The sequence below is a fragment of the Alexandromys fortis genome, unplaced genomic scaffold (genome assembly GCF_014885135.2).
Source record: "Alexandromys fortis isolate MF-2015 unplaced genomic scaffold, M_Fortis_MF-2015_v1.1 scaffold_0, whole genome shotgun sequence".
In the NCBI taxonomy this organism is placed as follows: Eukaryota; Metazoa; Chordata; class Mammalia; order Rodentia; family Cricetidae; genus Alexandromys; species Alexandromys fortis.
In genome coordinates, this window is record NW_026067949.1 from 24,946,089 (window position 1) to 24,965,539 (window position 19,451).

Here is a 19,451-nt window from a genome sequence, read left to right on the forward strand (position 1 = left end):
GACACAAGCACCTTACTGTTGAGCCTTCTCCCCATTACCCCAAACTCCTACTTTAAAGTAGAAGACATTAATAGTTGTTTTAATGTTCCCATTTACTGAGTGTGAGGTTAACAGGTATCCTGGTGAATCCTTTTCATGCAGGATCTTACCGGGTCCCTCCACTTTTAGGAAGAAGCCACCAATACACCCTACTTTTGCAACTGGATGGTCAGAGACTCTCTTGTAGAGAATGGTCCTCTATCTCTATGAAATCAATTGTGCCTGCTTGCCAGAGTTCATCACCAGGAACTTGGCATTCCCTCACAGAAGGATGGGTTGACTGACCTTCACCTGAGTTTCTAGTCCCTTCTCCCAGCCACCTATATGCAATTATGCCCCAAGGCATGCGACTGCAGTCTTGCGAGGTAATCGAGCATATAGTCTGAGGAAGATTAACAGAAGGGGGCTCCAGTGTTGTGGGCGGGGAAGCCATTATTCATGCTGGGTAAAGATTTCCTAGTGAAGCTACATTGGGGTCACCCACAATCTTGCCAGGAATTCTTTATCCATAGCCTTTAAGTAAGTTCTATAACCTCATTGGTAAATTTAGGTGGATTTATACTTGGGTTTGTTTTGGGATCTTTGGAGAGGAGACTTAACATTTATTTTGCAGACTCAAGGGACCCTCTCAACAGTCTGTAGATGGAAAGTGGGGAATGAAATTTTGAATAAGATCTTCTTAATCAGCCTACAGTCCTAGCCCCAGAGCTCAACCATGCTTCTTTTCACTTGATGTGCTTTGTAAAAAAGAGCAAAAACAAACCAAAAACAAAAAAGTCATTAGCAACAATGAACTAGCAAATACACCCTCTTCATTTCATACTATGTGCCTTTAGGCTAAAGATGGATGCTCCAAAAGAACTTTGGGTGACTGTCCAGGCAGCGAGATGTCTCTGTCAATTCTAGAGTTTTAAAAGTTGCTTACAATGCACTTTCTGCTTACTTAGGTAATATTGTATTTTTCTGAATTCGTTAATGAAATTAAGAAATAGATATAGTTTTTCTTAGTTATGATAAAAAATAAATGTTGTAACTGTAATTCTTGCTTGATAACTGTTTTGTTGTATGTATTTGCTATGTTAAATTTAAAACCTTCCTTTTTATTTAAACAGAAAAGGGGAAGTGATGAGGGATTCCCTCTCTATGCTGTGAATACCATTGTTTAAAAAGGAATTGTCTTGAGCCTGCTCAGGCAGAATAGAGGTAGGTGGATAAGGCTAAACTGTATGCTGAGAGAAAGAAGTCAGAGTCAGTGAGAAGCCATGTAGCTCCACCGGAGACAGATGCCGGATACTGGATGGAACTTTACCTGGTAAGCCACAGTCACGTGGCAATACATAGATTAATGGATATGGGCTAGTTTAGGATATAAAACCTAACCAATAAGAATCTAGAGCTAATAGGCCAAGCAGTGATTTAATTAATACAGTTTCTGTGTAGTTATTTGGGGGCTGAGCAGCCGGGAACAAACAAGCGACCTCCTACAACAATGCACCCTCTTCATTTCCCCATGGCCTGTCCATCTATAAAGAGATTCTATTCTTAACATATAGGCAAACTTGTCCTGGATCTTCTACTCTGTCAGTGTTTGCATTTTTATTTATATAACAATGTGCTCTCAGAGTATGTAACTTGTCAGAGCATGAAGACTACTTCAGTCTATCTGAGAAAGGCAGATACGGAAATTATGACTCTTAAAGACCATATCACAAACATATTGATGAACGTCAAGTTAAAAATATTCAATGATTTGATACAAAGCCATCAAAATGACCAAGATTTGCAAAGGAAAAAGAGGGGTTTGGCAAGATTTCTCAGTGTTTAGATGCTTGACATACAAGCATGACAATCAGAGTTTGGATTCCCAAGACTCATGTGCTCTAGTTCGTGATTAGTTGTCAGGCTGATGTAGTCTTGCAGATGATGTAGTCATCTGGAAGGAGAGCCTCAGCTGCGGAATTGCCTAATTTGGTTTGCTTTGTTGGCTTATCTGTGGGGATTACCTTGGTTGCTAATTGTTGTAGGAGGACCAAGTACCCCTGCATCCCTAGGCAGGTGTTCCTAAATTACATAAAATAGCTAGTTGAGTTTAATCTGACCTGAGTACCAGCTAGTAAGCAGCATCTTCCATGGTTTCTGGTGTACCTCTTTTGTTGTGAATTCCTTTGTCGGAGGGTATACTATATGGAATTGCAAGCAGGCCTGCCTTCAAGTTCCTGATTGAACTCTTGCCCTGAGTTCATTCAGTGATGGACCTGCAAGATGGAATCATATTTGCCCTAGCAACAGAATGAAGCTAGAACACCACAACCCGACTCTAGTTCCAGCCATAGAAAACAAAGACAGAATATTCCTAGAGCAAGCTGGTAGCAAAATTAACCATGCTGGTGAGTTTTGGGTTTGATTGAGAGACCTTGCTTCAATGAATAAGGTGGAAGAATAATTGAAGAAAATTCCTGACATCACCCTCAGGCCTCTACATGCACGTACACAGACTTGTGCCACACAATGAGCATACATAAACATGTAAGCATATGCGCACATGCACACACACACACACACATGAAAGTTGAAAAAGAACAAAATAAAGACGCAAAGAGGAAAATGAGAAAAGTCCTCATTGATCGTATTGTAAAGCCTCCAGGATTTATCCTATTGATTTGTCTATACTAGACTTCTTTAAGTTGTGATAAAATATTTTGAATCAGCAGAACATAGAAACAAATGACTTAACAGGAAAAGAGTCAGATGCCGCGTAATGCCTGATGGGTAAAGACGAACTTCATCCTTAGCTCAAAGTCCCCAAGATCCTTATGGATTCTTGAGAGTGAAGGGGGCTGAGGGTAGAGGGCTTTGCGTTCTGATGATTGCTTGTGCTCTGGGTGTACTTTGCCTTCTTGCTGCTGTTTCCTGTGTATGATGCCTTTGTAGTATATATGACTACTTAAATTTTATTTGAGAACCAGGGGGCTTGTGGAGAGATAGAGGAGAGACCTTGCATTCAAAGATAGCTCGTGAGAACCATGGCTTATCAAGGGCACTTTTGACTGCAGGGATTCTTCAAGTTTCTTCACCCTTGCATTGACCTGTTTCTTTACTGCACTCTTCCACATCTGTGCACAGATACACACATAGACAATAGATCAGGGATATGTGTGTGTGTGTGTGTGTGTGTGTGTGTGTATGTGTGTGTGTATGTGTACAGAGTCTAATGTATCCCAGGCTGGACTTGAGCTTGTTATGTCACTGAGGATGGTCTTTCCGCCTCCATCTCTTGAGTGCTAGGATTACAGGCATGTGCCAAGTCATCCAGTAAAGCTGGCTGTAATTTGAGACTTTTGCTGTTGTAAAGGATCCAACTTAAAATGCTGAAATTGGGTATCAATGACATTTACTTCACATGGTGAGGAAAGGTGCCATTTTCTTGAATTTTCTTGTTTTAATCTATGCTCTTAAAAATGCAAATTCTTTCCAGGCATGATAAACTCATGCCTATAATCCCAGGTGCTCTGCAGGCTGAGACAGAACCATCTTGAATTTGTAGCCAGCTTGGGTTGCATGTTAAGACCCCCATCTTAAAAATAAAAGGGTTGAAAGTGTATCTCGGTGGCAGCATGATTGTCTAGTATGCTCAAGTCCTGCATTTGATCATCAATATGGAGAGAGAGGTGTTCAGTGGATTTGGGGGAGTCTTCCGGGGTATATATGTTTGCCTGGCAGCTTTCAAAGAGCTTGTTTATAATTTCCAGGCACTTGTGTTATCTGCCTTGCATTTCAGTTGAATGCTGTAGATGCAAATTAGATGCACTGGTGCTCTTTTCTACTCCAAGTCCCTATGGATACAGGCTATAATCCTATAAGAAAAGTACTCCCAGACACATAGAAAAAGTAGCTACTGAAATGTGTGGTCTGTATTGAATGAAATTTAACTTTCAGTGTCTTTTCCAGGATCTTCAAGTTCTAAATATACGCAGGGTTGTGTTGGCCTTCAGAAGGCTGCTTGGGGGTATGTTTCAGTATTTGCAGTGAATTCTTTAGTTTTAGTTCTGTGATTGCTTTCAGAATGATTAAATATTAACTGTTACAAATTATTGATGTTCAATCATCTTTGACAATTCCATATTGTTCAACCTTATGCTACTGAAGAAAAAGACGCCACTGTATGAGGGAATCTATTACAAAAGTTGTCAAGATGCCAGGCTATATATAAACCTGCTTTACTTTGCAGGGTTACCCAGACAATAGCAGGTAGATGGGGGTTGTGTGAGATGTCAAACATAAGGCAGGGGGCCTAGCAGTGAACATCTCTTCCTTGAATTCATGCGTTCAGTCTGATTGGCATGCAGACTTAGTGATGGGTTGGGTGTAGGGTGAAATGAGTCTGTGTGCACCACGGTGATACTGATGTGAACAAGCGAGTAACTGACATACAGGCACAGTTTATTCAATGTGAATGTTCATCTTTGGAGCTCAGATAACTTCCTTGTGGACAACTGTGCTTAGAGCTTAGAGGCCTACTGACTTACATATTGTTGTAAAATCCTTTGGCTCTTATTCACCTGCTTTATAATACCTTCCTGGATGTTGTATATTTTCAACTATTTTATTTACTTTATTTTCTTTTAAAAGTATTTCTAGGGCTCTCTTTATATTAATGTTCTCACTCTCCTATGGTTTTGGTCATAACACTTTATATCACTAATATCTTTTCTCCAGGGTTTTCTTGATAGTTATAGTTTTTAATGATTCAATTAAACTTTTTATTCATTGAATCTAGTTTTTAATTTAATCGTTATTATCATAAATATATTTTTTTACCTTCTCTGGTTTTTTGTTGTTGTGGTTTGAAAATATTGCTTAGTACCTTTAGATGTGTTAAAATTATAAAGTGGCTACTAATGTCAATGGCAATTAGACGGGTAAGACCCCATCTAATAAGAGGAGCTTCATATTTTCTCTTTGGATGGATCTGATACAGACTTAAATATGTGATTTTAATAAATGCTTGTATTCCCACCCATTACCGATGACTTAAACAAAACACGAAAAGTCAATGAGGCCCAAGAAATGACAGGATCCAAAGCCTATTCTCTATTGCTAGACATCATAGTACACTTAGCAATATTTATAATACTGTACTGTCTAAGTGTGGGCTAGAGTCAAATTAATAATACCAACACTAATATTCAACAGCAATAGATATTGTTTATCAAGCACTTAATATTTTCTTTATTAAACTATGCCTTGATATATGTTAATATAGTACTTTCTTATCGTATACACAAAGGTAGATGTTATTTTAAAAACATTTGTTAACCTAAATGAGCAAAAGTCTGAGTTTTAATGCTAATCACACCTATATTTTAGTTCTGGCCTTGCTACCTGGTAACTCTATCATCTTGAATACATGCTTTTGTAACTCTTGATTTTTTTTCTTGGCATCTTTATATTCCAGTTTCTGTAAATTTAGGACTTAAGATTTTGAAAGGCCATTGCAGGATGCAAAGGAGATTAAATAAATGGTGCTTGGAGAAAAATCAAGGGTATTTCTTGTGGGTCTGTCAGCTCCTATGATGCTGAACAATTTCCCTTCTGCTCCATCCTTAAGAAATTCTCCTGGCACTGTTCAAACCACTCAGACACGGGAAATCCTCAGGGGATGGATCACAGAGCCTTGTGCTTTAAAGATAATCCCAAACTTCCCTTCTTTGAAGATTGTAGAGGTCAAAACAGAGGGAGATGGCAAAGGACTGCAAAGATTTGCTACTGTGGGGGGCAGGGTTTATCCATCCTCTGTGAATTATAGAATCCACAGAGAAGAATTATAACTTCTTCCTTTCCAAACAGGATACCTCCTGGAAGGTAGAGTTCTTGGAGGGATGGCCAGAAACATAATACTATTATAATATTTTAATTGTTAACCCAGAAGTTACATTATTAAATTTTGGTAGTATCCAGGAGTTTGTGCCAGATTCTGTTCTCTCTGAACCTATCTGGCTCTATCTTGACAACCTCTTTTTTTACCACCAATACATAAGTATTTATGCCTAAATGCACACATATAGGCACATGTCTTAGTGAGATTCTTGGTAGCTTAGAAACAACAGAAACATATTTCCTGTAGTTCTGTAGGCTGAAGGCTGAGAGAGGTTCAATCAAGGGGCAAACAGATGATTGTGTCTGCAGAAGGACATCCTCTTAGGTCATTGACGGTCATTTTCTCTCCCAACTTAGCACAGTGTACAAGGAAAGGCAGTTTTTTGGGTTCTCTTTTACAGGGACACTAATGCCATTATTCATTAAACTGTGTCCTCATGCCCTAATCATCTCCCAAAGGAGATGTACCCCCTAAAACAAGAACACTGGGATTAAGATTTCAATGAACGAAGTATTTTGTGTGGGGAGGGCAAGCATCCAAGTTACACTTCTCTCCATATAAATGTAAGTATACATACATATGTTTTTGTCTTATTATACATTTACATTGCTATGTATCTATCATTATGAGTCAGAAACTTTGATCCACATGAAAGATGATTCGTCTCTCTAATAAGACTGCAGTGCTGGGTTGGGACTCCCACAGATATAGAAATCTCTACCCGTGAGTGGTTCTTTGGTTGTAACTTCTTTGGAGCAGCCCATTTTTATAATTAAAAAATTTTAATTCTATCATGTTAATGGAATTCTAGATAGTTGGAATTTAAAAATAGGAAGTAAAAGATGAGGAGATTGTCTAGAAGAGAATTGCCTAGGTATTGCATGAATTACTTCTGCCCATAGTGCAATGTCAAGACGTATTCCAGGCTGGTGGATACACTCAAACATCGCAGAGGCTGGGAAATTTAGTCCTTCATTGAACACTATTTCAGATGACTTTCAGGGGATGTTCTCATTAAAAGGAAGGATGGGCAATGGTGGTGCCATGGGGATCAGCTAATTTAAAAATTAGGAAGTTAACTGAGCCTGATGGTGTATGCTTGAGATTACTTGGAAAGGCTAAGGCAGGGGACTTGCAGTTTAAGGATTGCTTTGGCAATTTTGTGAGACTCTGTTTTAGAACTCAAAAATGAACAAAGTGGGTTGTGTATATCATTCAGTGGAAGAGCAAGTGCCTAGCACTTATAAGATGAGATTATTAGGTAGATTCCTGCTATTGGTAAGTAAAAGCAAGTTTATGTAAAATTTCAGAAATCATTTTGGATTTAGGCTCAGCAGAAAGTTCACAAATACTAAGCTTATGAAAACAACAAAAAGGTGTTTTTGTTACAAAGCACCTACATGCGGCAGGCAGTATGCTAAGCGCTTACTATAAATTGTCTCACTCAGTTCCCGAAACTCTATACACTGAAAATAGTTTTTCCAATTGAAAATCCAAACTGTGTGGAATTAAATCATTTATCCAAGTTCAGATATCTAATGATCAGAGGAAGCAGGATTCATTGTGTGGCCGACGCCACAACTGCAGCGTCAGCGCTAGAGCTCTCCCAACACGTCTCATGCGATCCCCTTCCTCCATTTCAGGACTGCAGGGAGAATTTCACATCTATATTACCTCTATTTTAAATACGAAATAAATAAACCTGCACAGGGATGGTCTCCAAATAATGAATTCATTTGATTTATTGGTACTTTTGCTTGTTTTTTTTTTTTTTTTTTCTTTCTGATCTCCAGATTTGTGCTTTGCCTTCTACCTGAACTTAGGCAGAAGGAGAAGGTTGTCTGGTGAGGCAGGGTAGAGGTTTGAGGAGTTAGAGGTGTTGGGCTACTCTTGCTGTGATGAAACACCATGGCTGAAAACAACTTGGGGGGAGAATAGGGTTTATTACTCTCACAGTTCTGTATAACAGTTCAAATGCAATGAAGGTAAGAACTCAAACAGGGCGGGCATCCTAGAGGTAGGAGTTATGCAGAGGTCGTGAAAGAATGCAGCTTACCGACTTTCTCTTCATGGCTTGCTCAGCCTTCTTTCTCACAGAACCCATCAGCCAGGACCATCAGCTCGGGGGTGGCACCACCCACCCACAATTGGCCAGGTCCTCCCAATTCAATCATTACTTATTAAAACACCTTACAAGTTTACCTATAGCCAAATCTTATAAAGGTATTTTCTTAGTTGAGGCTTCTGCCTCTCAGATGACTATGGCTGTGTTAAGTTAACATAAAACTAGTTAGCACAACTAACCCTTTGTCATCCTAACACACAAACACACCCCTCTCAAGAAGAACATTTCCTTTTCCATTTATTCCCAAGACGGCATGTTAATATTAACAAAAACAACTTTAAGAGTCCTACTACTTTCTTTACAAATTCAAACACATTAAAAATTTAGTTTCTTTAAAAATTCAAAATCTGTTTGAAGAGTTCAAACCCAGTGTGTACTCCTGTAAAATCAAATTTAAGTTGAATACTTTCTTACTTCAAGAAGGAAGAACCAGGTCACACTTACAATCAAATTGAAGCAAAACTAAATTCCAACAGTGTCAATAACTCAATGTTCACTATTTGGAATTCATTTGTGATCTTCTGGGTTCCTTTAAAGGGTTTGGGTCACTTCTCTGGTTCTGTCCTCTGCAGCACATACAACATCCTAACGGGCTAGTTTCCAATCAACTAGGCACAGCTAAAGTCATCTGAGAGGAGGGAACCACAACTGTGAAAATTTACCGCTGTAGGTAAGCCTTTGGGGCAGTTTCTTAATTAGTAACTGATGGGGGAGAGCCTAGTCCATTATGGGTGGGGCCATCCCTGGGCTAGTGGTTCTGGGTTCTTTAAGAAAGCAGGCTGGGCAAATCATGAGGGACAAGCCAGCACCCCTTCACGGCCTCTGCATCAACACTCTGCATCAACCCCTGTCTCCAGTTCCCTGCCTGATTTCCTGTTCTGACTTCCTTCAGTGATGAACTACTGAGGAATATTCCTTTACATTGTAAATTATGTTGTGACTGGTTTCGTAAGGACTGGTCAATAGCTGGACAGGACAAGTTTAGGCAGGAAAAACAGACTAAGGACACTAAGAAGAAGAAGGGCCGAGTGAGAGGAGTGGCCAGCAAGACTCAGACAAAACCAGAGACATAAGATGAAAAAAAGATAATGCCACATGGAAGAATGTAGATTGATATAAATTGGTTAATTCAAGTTGTAAGAACTAGTTAGTAATAAGCCTCAATTATTGACTGAGTATTTACAATTAATATTGAGTCACTATGGTGGTTATTTGGGAAGTGGTGGACAGGAGGGAAAAGTCCACCTCTGAAATAGCATCTATGTGCTGACCCAGAGGAAACACTTCACAGAAAATTTCACCTTAATGATACTGGTCTCTTTTCAGTCACTGCTAATTCCTTAGCTCCTTCTGAACAGCATCAGTTTTCTCAGTAAAGCAAGGTTTTTACTTCAGTGTTTTTTTTTTTTATCTTAGAGAGGTGGCTGCCTGACTTGGTCATGTGTTAAGCATCTCCTAGATCGTACTGGATTTGAAAAGCAGATGAAGCTTAGCACCATAAAAAGAGCCCAGGAGAGGTTATTACTGAATTTGTAGCCCAGTTCCAACATTTTTGAGATTCTAGTACCATGAAATGACCAAAGACAGCAGCAAGAATGAAGTAGAGCCAGAAGGTTCCCAGTGAACCTTTAAGCTTGGTATAAAAGTTTTCCAACACCAGCAGGTATTTTGTGCATCACCAAGCCTGGTATTTACCAAGCCTTGTCTACGTTTCTGAACTGTGGGCTTTCATCAAAAGTTCCTTAATAATAGGTTTTGTGTATGTCATCAGTTTCCTGCTAGGGTCTTACAGGGTAGATTGTGTTTTCATTGTGAGTCTAAAAAGAACTCTCATTAGGTGGTCCATGTTTCTTTACTGTTGCAAACCCTTTAAAATGTGATACTCTATTATTTTTGACCATTATGTGCACCATAGAAAAGTCCTCTGAGGTGGCAGCTGGGTATGGTGTTTGTTGTTCAGGGCTTTGATCGTTTTACTGTGAGTAATATGAATAATTCAAAAGTCTGTTGAATGTGAGCTCTGCAGTGCTCTGTCTTCAGTAACCAATCTATGTTCAAATATCCCCAGTTCTCATCTGGGAAGAGAGCCCATTCAAGTTGGAATCCCTTCCAATGAATGGAATTTTAATTGACATTTTGATCATCTAATTATATTTCTCAATTACTGTCTCAATGTGAGTCTTCCTCAAATATTTTTTTCTGCTGACTGATTAAATATCCGTACTGTTCCAGAAAAGCAATCAACTCAATTTTTAGTTTTCAGCAGTGTTGTTAACTAATTATTCTTAGGTTTTTATTTGTTCATGACTCTTCAGGGAACCCTAACTAAAAGCTAGATAAATCTCCCATAATAAGTAACTTCACCCATCTCTCAAGTGAACTGAAAACTTTCATGGCCTGGAAAAGAATCCTCAAAATTCATGTCACTCTTCTTACTAAAGATTTATTGATTGATTAATGTATGTGTGTGTGTGTGTTTGTGTGATGTGATGTGAGTGCATGTGCACCATATGCCCGCAGAAACCTGTGGAAGCCAGAAGAAGGTGTCAGTTCCCTGAAACTGTAGTTAGAGGGTTAAAGGTGATTGTGATCTACCTATGGGTTCTGAAAGCCAAGCTCTCTGTAACAATAGGGGCTCTTAACCTTGGAACCATCTTTCCATTCCCATCACTTTTGTTTTGAATAAACCACGAACTTAGGTATTTGTTTCCAATATCTATCATGAAGAATAAGTACCTATTAAGCTCAACCACTCATTCCCCTTTAAAAACACCATGTTCTATTTAAACTTATAGTAACATCATCTAAGGTAATGGAAAATACTTTCTGGACTCTATGAATGTTTCATTATTTGTTTGTGGACTAACATTTGTGAGCTTGGCATGGATTCTTAAGGAATTTTCTCCTTGAAGGCTACTCTTTGAATTCCCATTCACGCATGAAGTACGTTTCTAGAGTCTTATCTATCATTTCATGTTGGCCCTGCAACTTTGTCATCATTATTACACCCCTTTTATTTACAAATACATTGATTCTTAGAACACATCAGTTAGCTGAAGAAGAACATTAAAAAAAATCCCACACCAGATCAGAATTGAGTATAATAAAAGGTTATTTATTTAGGGGTAGACTCACAGATCACAATCCTCTGCTCAAATGGAGAACAGCAACCAAATCCTGCAGCTGCAAAAGAGGCTAGACGCGTACATGGTATAAGAGGCCACACCTAAGTGGTCAGGAATACCTACAGCACCACCCTCTTTAGTTTAAATAAAAGAGTTCTAAGCCTAATACAAAATTATATACAATAAGAACAAATATCAGGTATAAAAATTAAAATTAGAACCAGGATAAACAATATCAAGCAAGAAACACATAATAAATGTTTCAATAATATCCTATCCTAAAGAGTTTGTCTTGTATTATAAATAACTTGGCTAAGTCATGAGAGGAAAGTAACTACAACGATCTAGTCTCCATCCCCATCAACGACCTGAGAAGGGAAATAATATTACTTGAGTAAGCAGGAAGTGCAATCAAGCAACTTTCAAAATGTGCAACAAATGACAGAGACAACTGGCTACCTGGGAAATCACTCAAAGTCTCATTTGCAATGTTGGAGCAACCATCTTTGGCTAAGGCCTAGAGTAACTGATAGACCATTTTCAGAGGCAGGAAAAATTTCAAAACTGTCTTACCCTGTCTTGGCAAGATTTGACAGTCTTTTTTCTTGTATCCTGCTTGTCCTGTCTGGACAATTGTGTATTTTGTCAGTGGTCAATGCATAGGCAGTTCCTTGCCCAAAGGCCTGTTTTGCCAAGAAGAAAATAGGCTCCAAGTGGAGTGTCTTCAGTGTTCAACCTTCTCTTGGGACTAGATCAGTGCTGCCAGGAGCAATCGTGTCTCACTTCAACAGAACTCTTAAGTTATTTAAATGTCATATTCTATAGCTCTTTGAAGTGGCTGAAGATTACCTACCTATGTAGAATACAATCACTATGTATCTAAAGAACCTGATTAGTCTAACTATAAGTACAACAAATATGTATGACTATTGAAAAGAGGCTGGACATGCAAGTGGGCAGGTAATTTAAAGGCTACTGGCTGAAGAAATTCTTACAGTTGTTAATTTTCAAGATTAACTTATAAGTGGAGGCATTAGAATTTAAATTTTCAGTGTTTTAGTGACCTTAATGACTGCATTGAAAATCAGTTTATGCAAAGAGAATCTGGGCAAATGACAGTAAAAATCTTGAATTTATTATGTAAAACAATCCTCATATTTTTGCTAACCTAATCATCAATATTGTTCCTTAAAAAACAATTTATTGGGCTGGGCAGTGTTGGTTCACACCTTTGATCCCAGCACTCAGGAGGCAGAGACAGGTGGATCTCAGTGAGTTTGAGGCCAGCCTGGTCTACAAAGAGAGTTCTACATAGAGGAACCCTTTCTCAAAAAACAAAACAAAACAAACCCTAACCAAACTAAAACAACAAACAAAGTAAACAACTTACTGACTTGTTAATATCAAGTTCATTGAGTGGCTTTCAGTGAAGGAGGAAATAATTACTCCCATGATCCTCTATTTTGATGATGTAATTTTGTTATGAAGTAAGAATTGGCGTCACTGGAAAACTGTTCTTTTCAACTGCACTGAAAATAGTGGCTCAACACTAATTACATTAAACTAAAGACATCGGCTTTGGCAGGAATTTGACACCCAAGGGTCTGTGTTTCATATTTGCTTAATAAGTCAATTATCTTAGTTAATTCTGCCCCCAAGTTTCCCTGCAGGGACATAGAAAAACCATGTTTTATTTGTTGCTGTTGTTTTATTATTAAAATACCCAGAGGAGCCTTTGCTGTGGTTTTTTGGACATTGGTGGGATACTGCTACACCTGTTTTGAACAGTTTTCCATTCTGAGTGTTTGATACAGAACTCCAGAGACGCCATGAAGCTTGCCACACACTGGAGAAAATCCAGAGCTGAGTCCTAAAGGAAATACTCACTTCATCAGCAGAGATCAGGTGGCCTCTTTCCAGGCAGAGTGGATATGGGCTCCTATTTCCGGTGGGCACAGCAATCAGAGCAGCAAACACTAATTGAGCACATCCTTTGGCAGGCGTGAAGCTTGGTCCTAGTTGAGCTCTCTCAGTGCCAAACGTGCCATCTGTTCTCCTGATTACACAGCAGAAGGGTTACTTACCAGGCAGGATCTCTGGGTCCTAGCCTCCCGGTCCTCTCCAGAGAGTGACCTGGGAGTGGTTCTGCAGTCCTCATCTGCCTGTTTTGCTGTTCATCTGACATTCTTTTATGACATCACATTAGCATGATCTCCCTCACAAATACACAATCTGATATTTCCCGGGCTTGCTTACCTTTGTTGAGATAGTATTGATTATAAGAAATACTTGCTTAAAATTTAATGATGTGTTACTGCCCTGTTTTAAAGATGAATAATACAGTAAATATTCAGGAGTTGTTGATGGCACATAGAACATTGAATACCTAAGGATGTCGTCACAGCTTGCTGTGCAGTGAGGTCTAAGGATGGCTGATTCTCCTGAGAAACTCAGGGATGCTTTACCATTTTAATGGGGTTTGAATAGTGTATTGAAGTTTTCCTAGTGGCGAGTGAGGAGAAATTTCAGGCAATGGATGGAGTCTGTGTGTAAAATGTAAAGAAGGGAGGAGGGGAAATATTGCGGAACTTACAGTAGGGCAAGACAGCTCTGGGAGGATTGGTCAACCAGCAATGCTGCTGTTTGTGGGCCCTGCTGAGAGTGTGGGTTTTATGTTAGTCATGAGAAGACCGTTTAATGAGCAGTGTGGAGCATGCAACAGAATGGAGACAAATGCATGGCAGGGAGTCAATTAAGTGAGAAATAAAAGAGTCCTCTTTAAAGCTAGCAGGAGGCTAAAAGTTTTACTGGTTGGTTTCAAGAGCCATTTCTCTAATAGCATTTATTGAAAGCAAAATTTTTACGGTCAGTAAAAAGAAAAGATATTACTTGTATGAGTCATTTCACCTCTTATCTGAGTTGTTGTCCAGACTCCGGTGCTAAGACAGACTTTGTTTCTTCTGAGGATATAATTGAGAATCCAGTGTAAGCCTTAATTGTAACTGTCATTTCGGGATGTACTTTCCTTTTCTTTGTTTCCTTTTCTTTCTCTTGAAATCATATTCAATATGATTTTTTATTATGCTATGATATAGGTCTGTTACTTATGTTGTGCTCTTAGTAAGATGAAGTGTAATAAATAAGTAAATATGAACAAAACCTACAATATAGGTGCTTAGGTGTTACACACCAAATATGTGTATATACAAATGAATATTTGCGAGACAGAACCTACCCTGGCACACACAGTGCAGTCTATATAATTGGATAAAACACAGTCCTGAAATGGACAAAACTAACTCTTTTTTTTCCAATTTCTCTGGTATGCTCACTGTGGATGTGGGGTCTTCGTGGTACAAAGTGCCATTCACTCACTTAAACTTCCTGGAAATTCAGCGAACAGCCAGTCCTAAACACAAATTCGCCCATCATAAGTCCCAGGTTCCGGACTGAGTTTTGGATACTATTCTTCATTGATGAACAAGCCTTCATGGTAGCGGGGGACAACAGTTTCTCTCTCTCCCTCCTCTCTCTTCCTCCGTGTATTCTCTTGCTTCTCTTTAAACGTTAGTTTCTTTCTTTTTAAAGTTTGTGATAATTATGATTACTTTGCAACAATGACTAAATGCCTATAATCTACCTCATGTATTACTACTGTCCTATTATCGTCGTTTTCAAGATTATATTTATTTTAAGAAAAAAATACAGAACAGAAAAAAATACTGAACAATAAATAAAATAAAGTTGCCCTGGTAGCTTTGACGAACTGGAGTACATAATTGTATGGTTAATATCTGGTAGCTTATGATTGAATGGTGGAGTTCTAAATGAAAAGTGTCAAATTCTGATATTCTTTGCCAAACAAACCAGAAAAATATTATTTATCAAGAGTGTCAATGTCTCTTTGTTGTACACACACGGGCATCTTTGGTAAGCCAATTAATGGTTTGGATTGATTTGACTGAAAAAAAAAAGGAGTGGATGAGATTTTTGGAGTACTCAAACACAGTGAAGAGCAGGCCAATCAGAGAACTCCATGACAAGTGCTTTGAACCTCAGCATGGAAGGAAATGGCCCTGTGAGGCTGAGATCACCCTTCTGGCTGCTGCCCTTTGGATCAGACAAAGGGACCCTAGAACACTCTTGTCCACCCCCACTCCTATATCTTTTACTTTCAAAGAGATGTGGGGCCCAGTATAAAGTCAGAGATTTTGGTTACCATTGTAGCTTAGCCGATGGTACTGAGACTAGAAACTGGCTTCCCAGTACAGATCTGAGCACTGGTTGAGGAGGAACTGTGGAGACCCTTGAACTGCAGCTGGTGATGGAGGAATCAGGTATTCAGCTCTTTGCTTCCTGTAACTGGGAAACCTTTTTGAAATCTTGAGCACTCGGTACACCACCTATCCACTAATCATTCGGTTATATCTTGCCGATTGGGATTATGTCAGACCTTGATATGATCAAAGCTTAGCCATCTAATGTGAGATGGAATTTATGCTCTGGAAATTTCCCTGCATATAAGAGCAATGAACTCGATCCTTCCTCAGCATATAGTGTATTCTACACCATTGACGGAGGCAGAATGCATTGCTTAGAAAAGAGCTGGGAAGCCGACTGGCCATGGCTTTTATGGGGCATTCATTTTGTTTGCCGTCATTGCGGTGCATTTTCCTTCATTTGAGAAAAATGAGGTGTATATTCTCCTTGCTGCCTTAGTTCTTGTGCCCAATTCCCCGGAGGATTTTTTTCATTTTAGCCTGGTTAGCTCAGGAAAGGAAATGGAAAGCTGCAATTCGAAAATATTACCGGTTCTTTCTAAGTTTCTACATTTAATGTTCTGGCAGTAGGCTTCCATTACCTGTGTTACGTTGACTGTCACATCTGTCTGTGTGCCTGGTGAAGCTATCAATGAATGAATGGATATAATCTACCTCTTCTTAGGCTCTGTGCATTTTCGGTCTCCCTGTGCATTCATCTGTAGTGGATTTTAATATATTGACTTGGCATTTCTGGTGTTGATATGTTAGAAGGCAGAGTAAACTAAGATGAAACATGGGCTAGAGTTCTAGACAACATGGGGAAGTAACCAGCACCTACTTAAATAAGTCACACATTTTTCATGACCTGAACAAGTGATCAAGCGACCAGATGCCACTAACCCCAGAAGGCATTCTGCAGCCCTAGCAAGTAGATCTTTAGCCCATGTTGGGATTTCCCAACACATCAATCTTTTAGCATTAATATCTTCTTCTGTAAGTGGATTATTCTTTTATATGTATTCACATAAAATACACTTTGATTCCCATGGGATCAAATAAGATCTCATTATTTCTTTAAATGAATATTTGCCATGCTTACCACAAATAGGAATATAAAAATATGATTTGATCTTCATCCATGACTTGTTCATTAAGAAAGCGGTGGATTAGACTCTTATTTAAAGCAGTGCAGAGACAGCGTGAACAAAGTCAAAGTGAACTCAGCCTTTCATTAGTAATAATTACCCAAACTGTCTTCCTCCCCTCTCTGTCCTCTGAGAAGTTGAATGGAAGAGCGCTAAGAAGAATATGGAAAGGAGAGACAATGGGGATAGTTCAAAGACCACGAAGAATGCGAAGGAAAGGGCCTACATCTTTCCTAGTCTTATTTTCATAGTAACTTCAGCTCTGGAGCAATTTCCCCGCCAGTGTTCCAGCTGCCTTTATGCTTTCTCTCGAGGACACTCTGGGATTGTTATTTAATTTTACGAAGGGTCAACTTCTGCGAGCAGCAGAGCACACTGTATCAAAGGAGATGGTGCTTGCTGTCTTGACAACAGCGCTGGGTTAATGATGATGATTTTGTTAGCCATTGAAAGTACATGTGTGGCAGTAAGGAGGGTCATTCCAGGGTGACTAGGAGGGGGCAGAGAGAACCCAGGCTGTGGATTTTTCTCAAAGCTCCCTTCTCCAGCTAGAAGACCTGGTGCTGTGTTCCGTGGGTGTGCTGTACGCATCCCTGGTGGGCCTGGTGTGAGAGGTAGTACTTCCCAGAGCTTGCCCCTTTTGACTGCCTTCTCAGTGACTTGACACAGGAGTGGTATGCGACATTTTGGCCTGTGGTTTTAAGTTTACTCAAAGCTGAGGGGAAAATTTGTGCTCATTGTTTGGTAAGCTAAGCTTTCCTGGTTATGACTTTGGCTTTCAAATATTAACACAATGGATTTTCTTTTCTTCCTACCTCTCTTGTCAACAGGGTGCTGAGAAGATTTTGTCAATGAATGAATCGGGAGAACTGCAAGATCTCTTAACCAAAATTGAGGTAATTGTGTTTTTAACAACTTATTTTTAGTAATCAAAAATGTTAGGCACATTCTGATTGTAGTTGGTTTCCTAGTTGAATTTTTATTCCGTGTTCATACAAATCTAAAATGGTATATGTGTGAGAGTTTAATTGGGTACCACCTGCCATTGCATTTGCTCCAACAAGGGTGATTTAAATATCTGCTTCTAACAACCTCATCCTATTAACTGAACTTTTTAGTTGACTTTATCTGTGACTAATTCTCCATAATAGAGGTGTTGATGAAGTATTAAGCTAGAAAATTGTCTTAAAGTACACTTATTCCCATCGGCTTATTCACCGTTTATGAAGGTATAGGAAAAAACCATTTCTATGAGACACACGTTTTAATTTCTGTTGGTATAGCATAAGAGACACAATTATTCAAATACATAATGTAATAAATTAATATGTAACTGGGAAACTTCTAGCATTTCTCTGGTAAATGACTGTATCAGCCTGTTTCTTCCTGCACATAGGAAGACCATATGCTTTATTATCCTGATGGAAATGCTTTTAAGAGGGAAAATTATACATTCATGATTGTCCAGAGCTTTACCAGATGAACAAGGCAGACCATCATCCACATGCTCTTACTGGCCCTTCTTGTTCTAACTTTATTTTTTATCCTTCTAAATCAATCAAAAGTAAGAGTTATGTGACCTCCTTGCTCTCTTTAGAACCATTCATTAATTCAAGTTCTATCTACCTAGACTGGCATTGTTCCAATTCCTCATTTTATCTCTATATCTGGAAGGTCTGTAGTCTCTATCTGTAGTACTAGTTTTAAAAATACTTTCTAGCTTTTTCTGTCTTCTTATTTCCATGACTCTTCATATTGTATGGTTGCTAAAGGACTCCTTTAATCATTTTCATTTGGGTATTTGATTTACATCCCAAATGAACTACACACTCCTTGATTTTGACAGTTATTTTTAATGATATTTAGTCTCTCTTGGAAGGAAATCAAGATGTATTTACTCATTTGACAATTTTTTTGAGTAGCTGTGATTTCCAAGACAACAGTGTCTGCTCAAAGATTTGCTCAAAAGTAGCAGTAACTCAGGAAAGTTCTGAGCTAATTTCTGTCATAATAGTAACAGTTGCATTACAGTTATACACAGAGGCTGAGAAAAAGGGCAGGCAGAGAGAAAGTGCTTCTGAACAGGGAGTGTCCCGGGGATGTAGAAAGAAAATATGGCATGATCTGGTTTCCTAAATTTCTTTAGCAAATGCAGTTTGTAATTTATGAAGTATTATGGTCTGAAAATTTGAGAATTTACCAGCAATACAGCTCTACTGATAGCCATGTGACTTCTTGTCCCAAGGGTAAAATTTGTAGTCATCCAGAAAATCCTGCCTATGAAGGAACTAGGGTTTAATGGAAGTCAATCTAGATAAAGAGAGAGACCCTAGAGAAGCATTAGATAATCAATCAACGTGGATGAGGATGTAATATTCAAATATGAATATCTATGTTGTAGCCACACGTTGGGGCAACATCACTCAGGGTCCAGCCTTGATGGGTTCATATGTTCCAGGGTAGGGAAATGTGGATTAGAAATGTTAGGCAAGAGGAACAGAGATGAAAGAAACACAGAGACAGAGAACAGTACCATGGGGGTAACCCAATGAATACTGAATCCACCCACATTTATTTTCATTTGCTTATATACTCCAATTTGAAAGGAGGGGAAGAAGGCAAAAAACTGCTTAACATGACACAAAGGACAAACAGAACAATTACTTGCTTCAATATTTGAGATATAAAGTATTTCCTCAGTTAAGCATTCTGATGCTGACATGTAGTGGATATACCTTGGACCAAGTATCTTGTAGGCAACCACTCCCTGGATCAAACTTCCTGTAATATCCTTGAAAAGACAGGAATAGGCTTGAATTCTCTGATCTTTCGTCAAGGTGGAGTGGATCCATGTCTATGGGTCATTTTTATATCCAA

General features: G+C 38.9%; 2 protein-coding genes across 2 annotated transcripts in view; both read left to right on the forward strand.

Moving 5' to 3' along the window:
- Positions 1-19,451, forward strand: part of Grxcr1 (glutaredoxin and cysteine rich domain containing 1) — a 94,407-nt gene that overhangs the window by 70,403 nt on the left and 4,553 nt on the right. Inside the window, exon 3 of the mRNA XM_050149670.1 lies at positions 17,405-17,470. Coding sequence (XP_050005627.1) covers positions 17,405-17,470 — 66 coding nt within the window. The remainder of the gene's footprint in view (positions 1-17,404; positions 17,471-19,451) is intronic.
- The window catches only part of Guf1 (GTP binding elongation factor GUF1), a 1,117,012-nt gene that overhangs the window by 68,841 nt on the left and 1,028,720 nt on the right, over positions 1-19,451 (forward strand). The gene's annotated exons all lie outside the window — the stretch shown is intronic.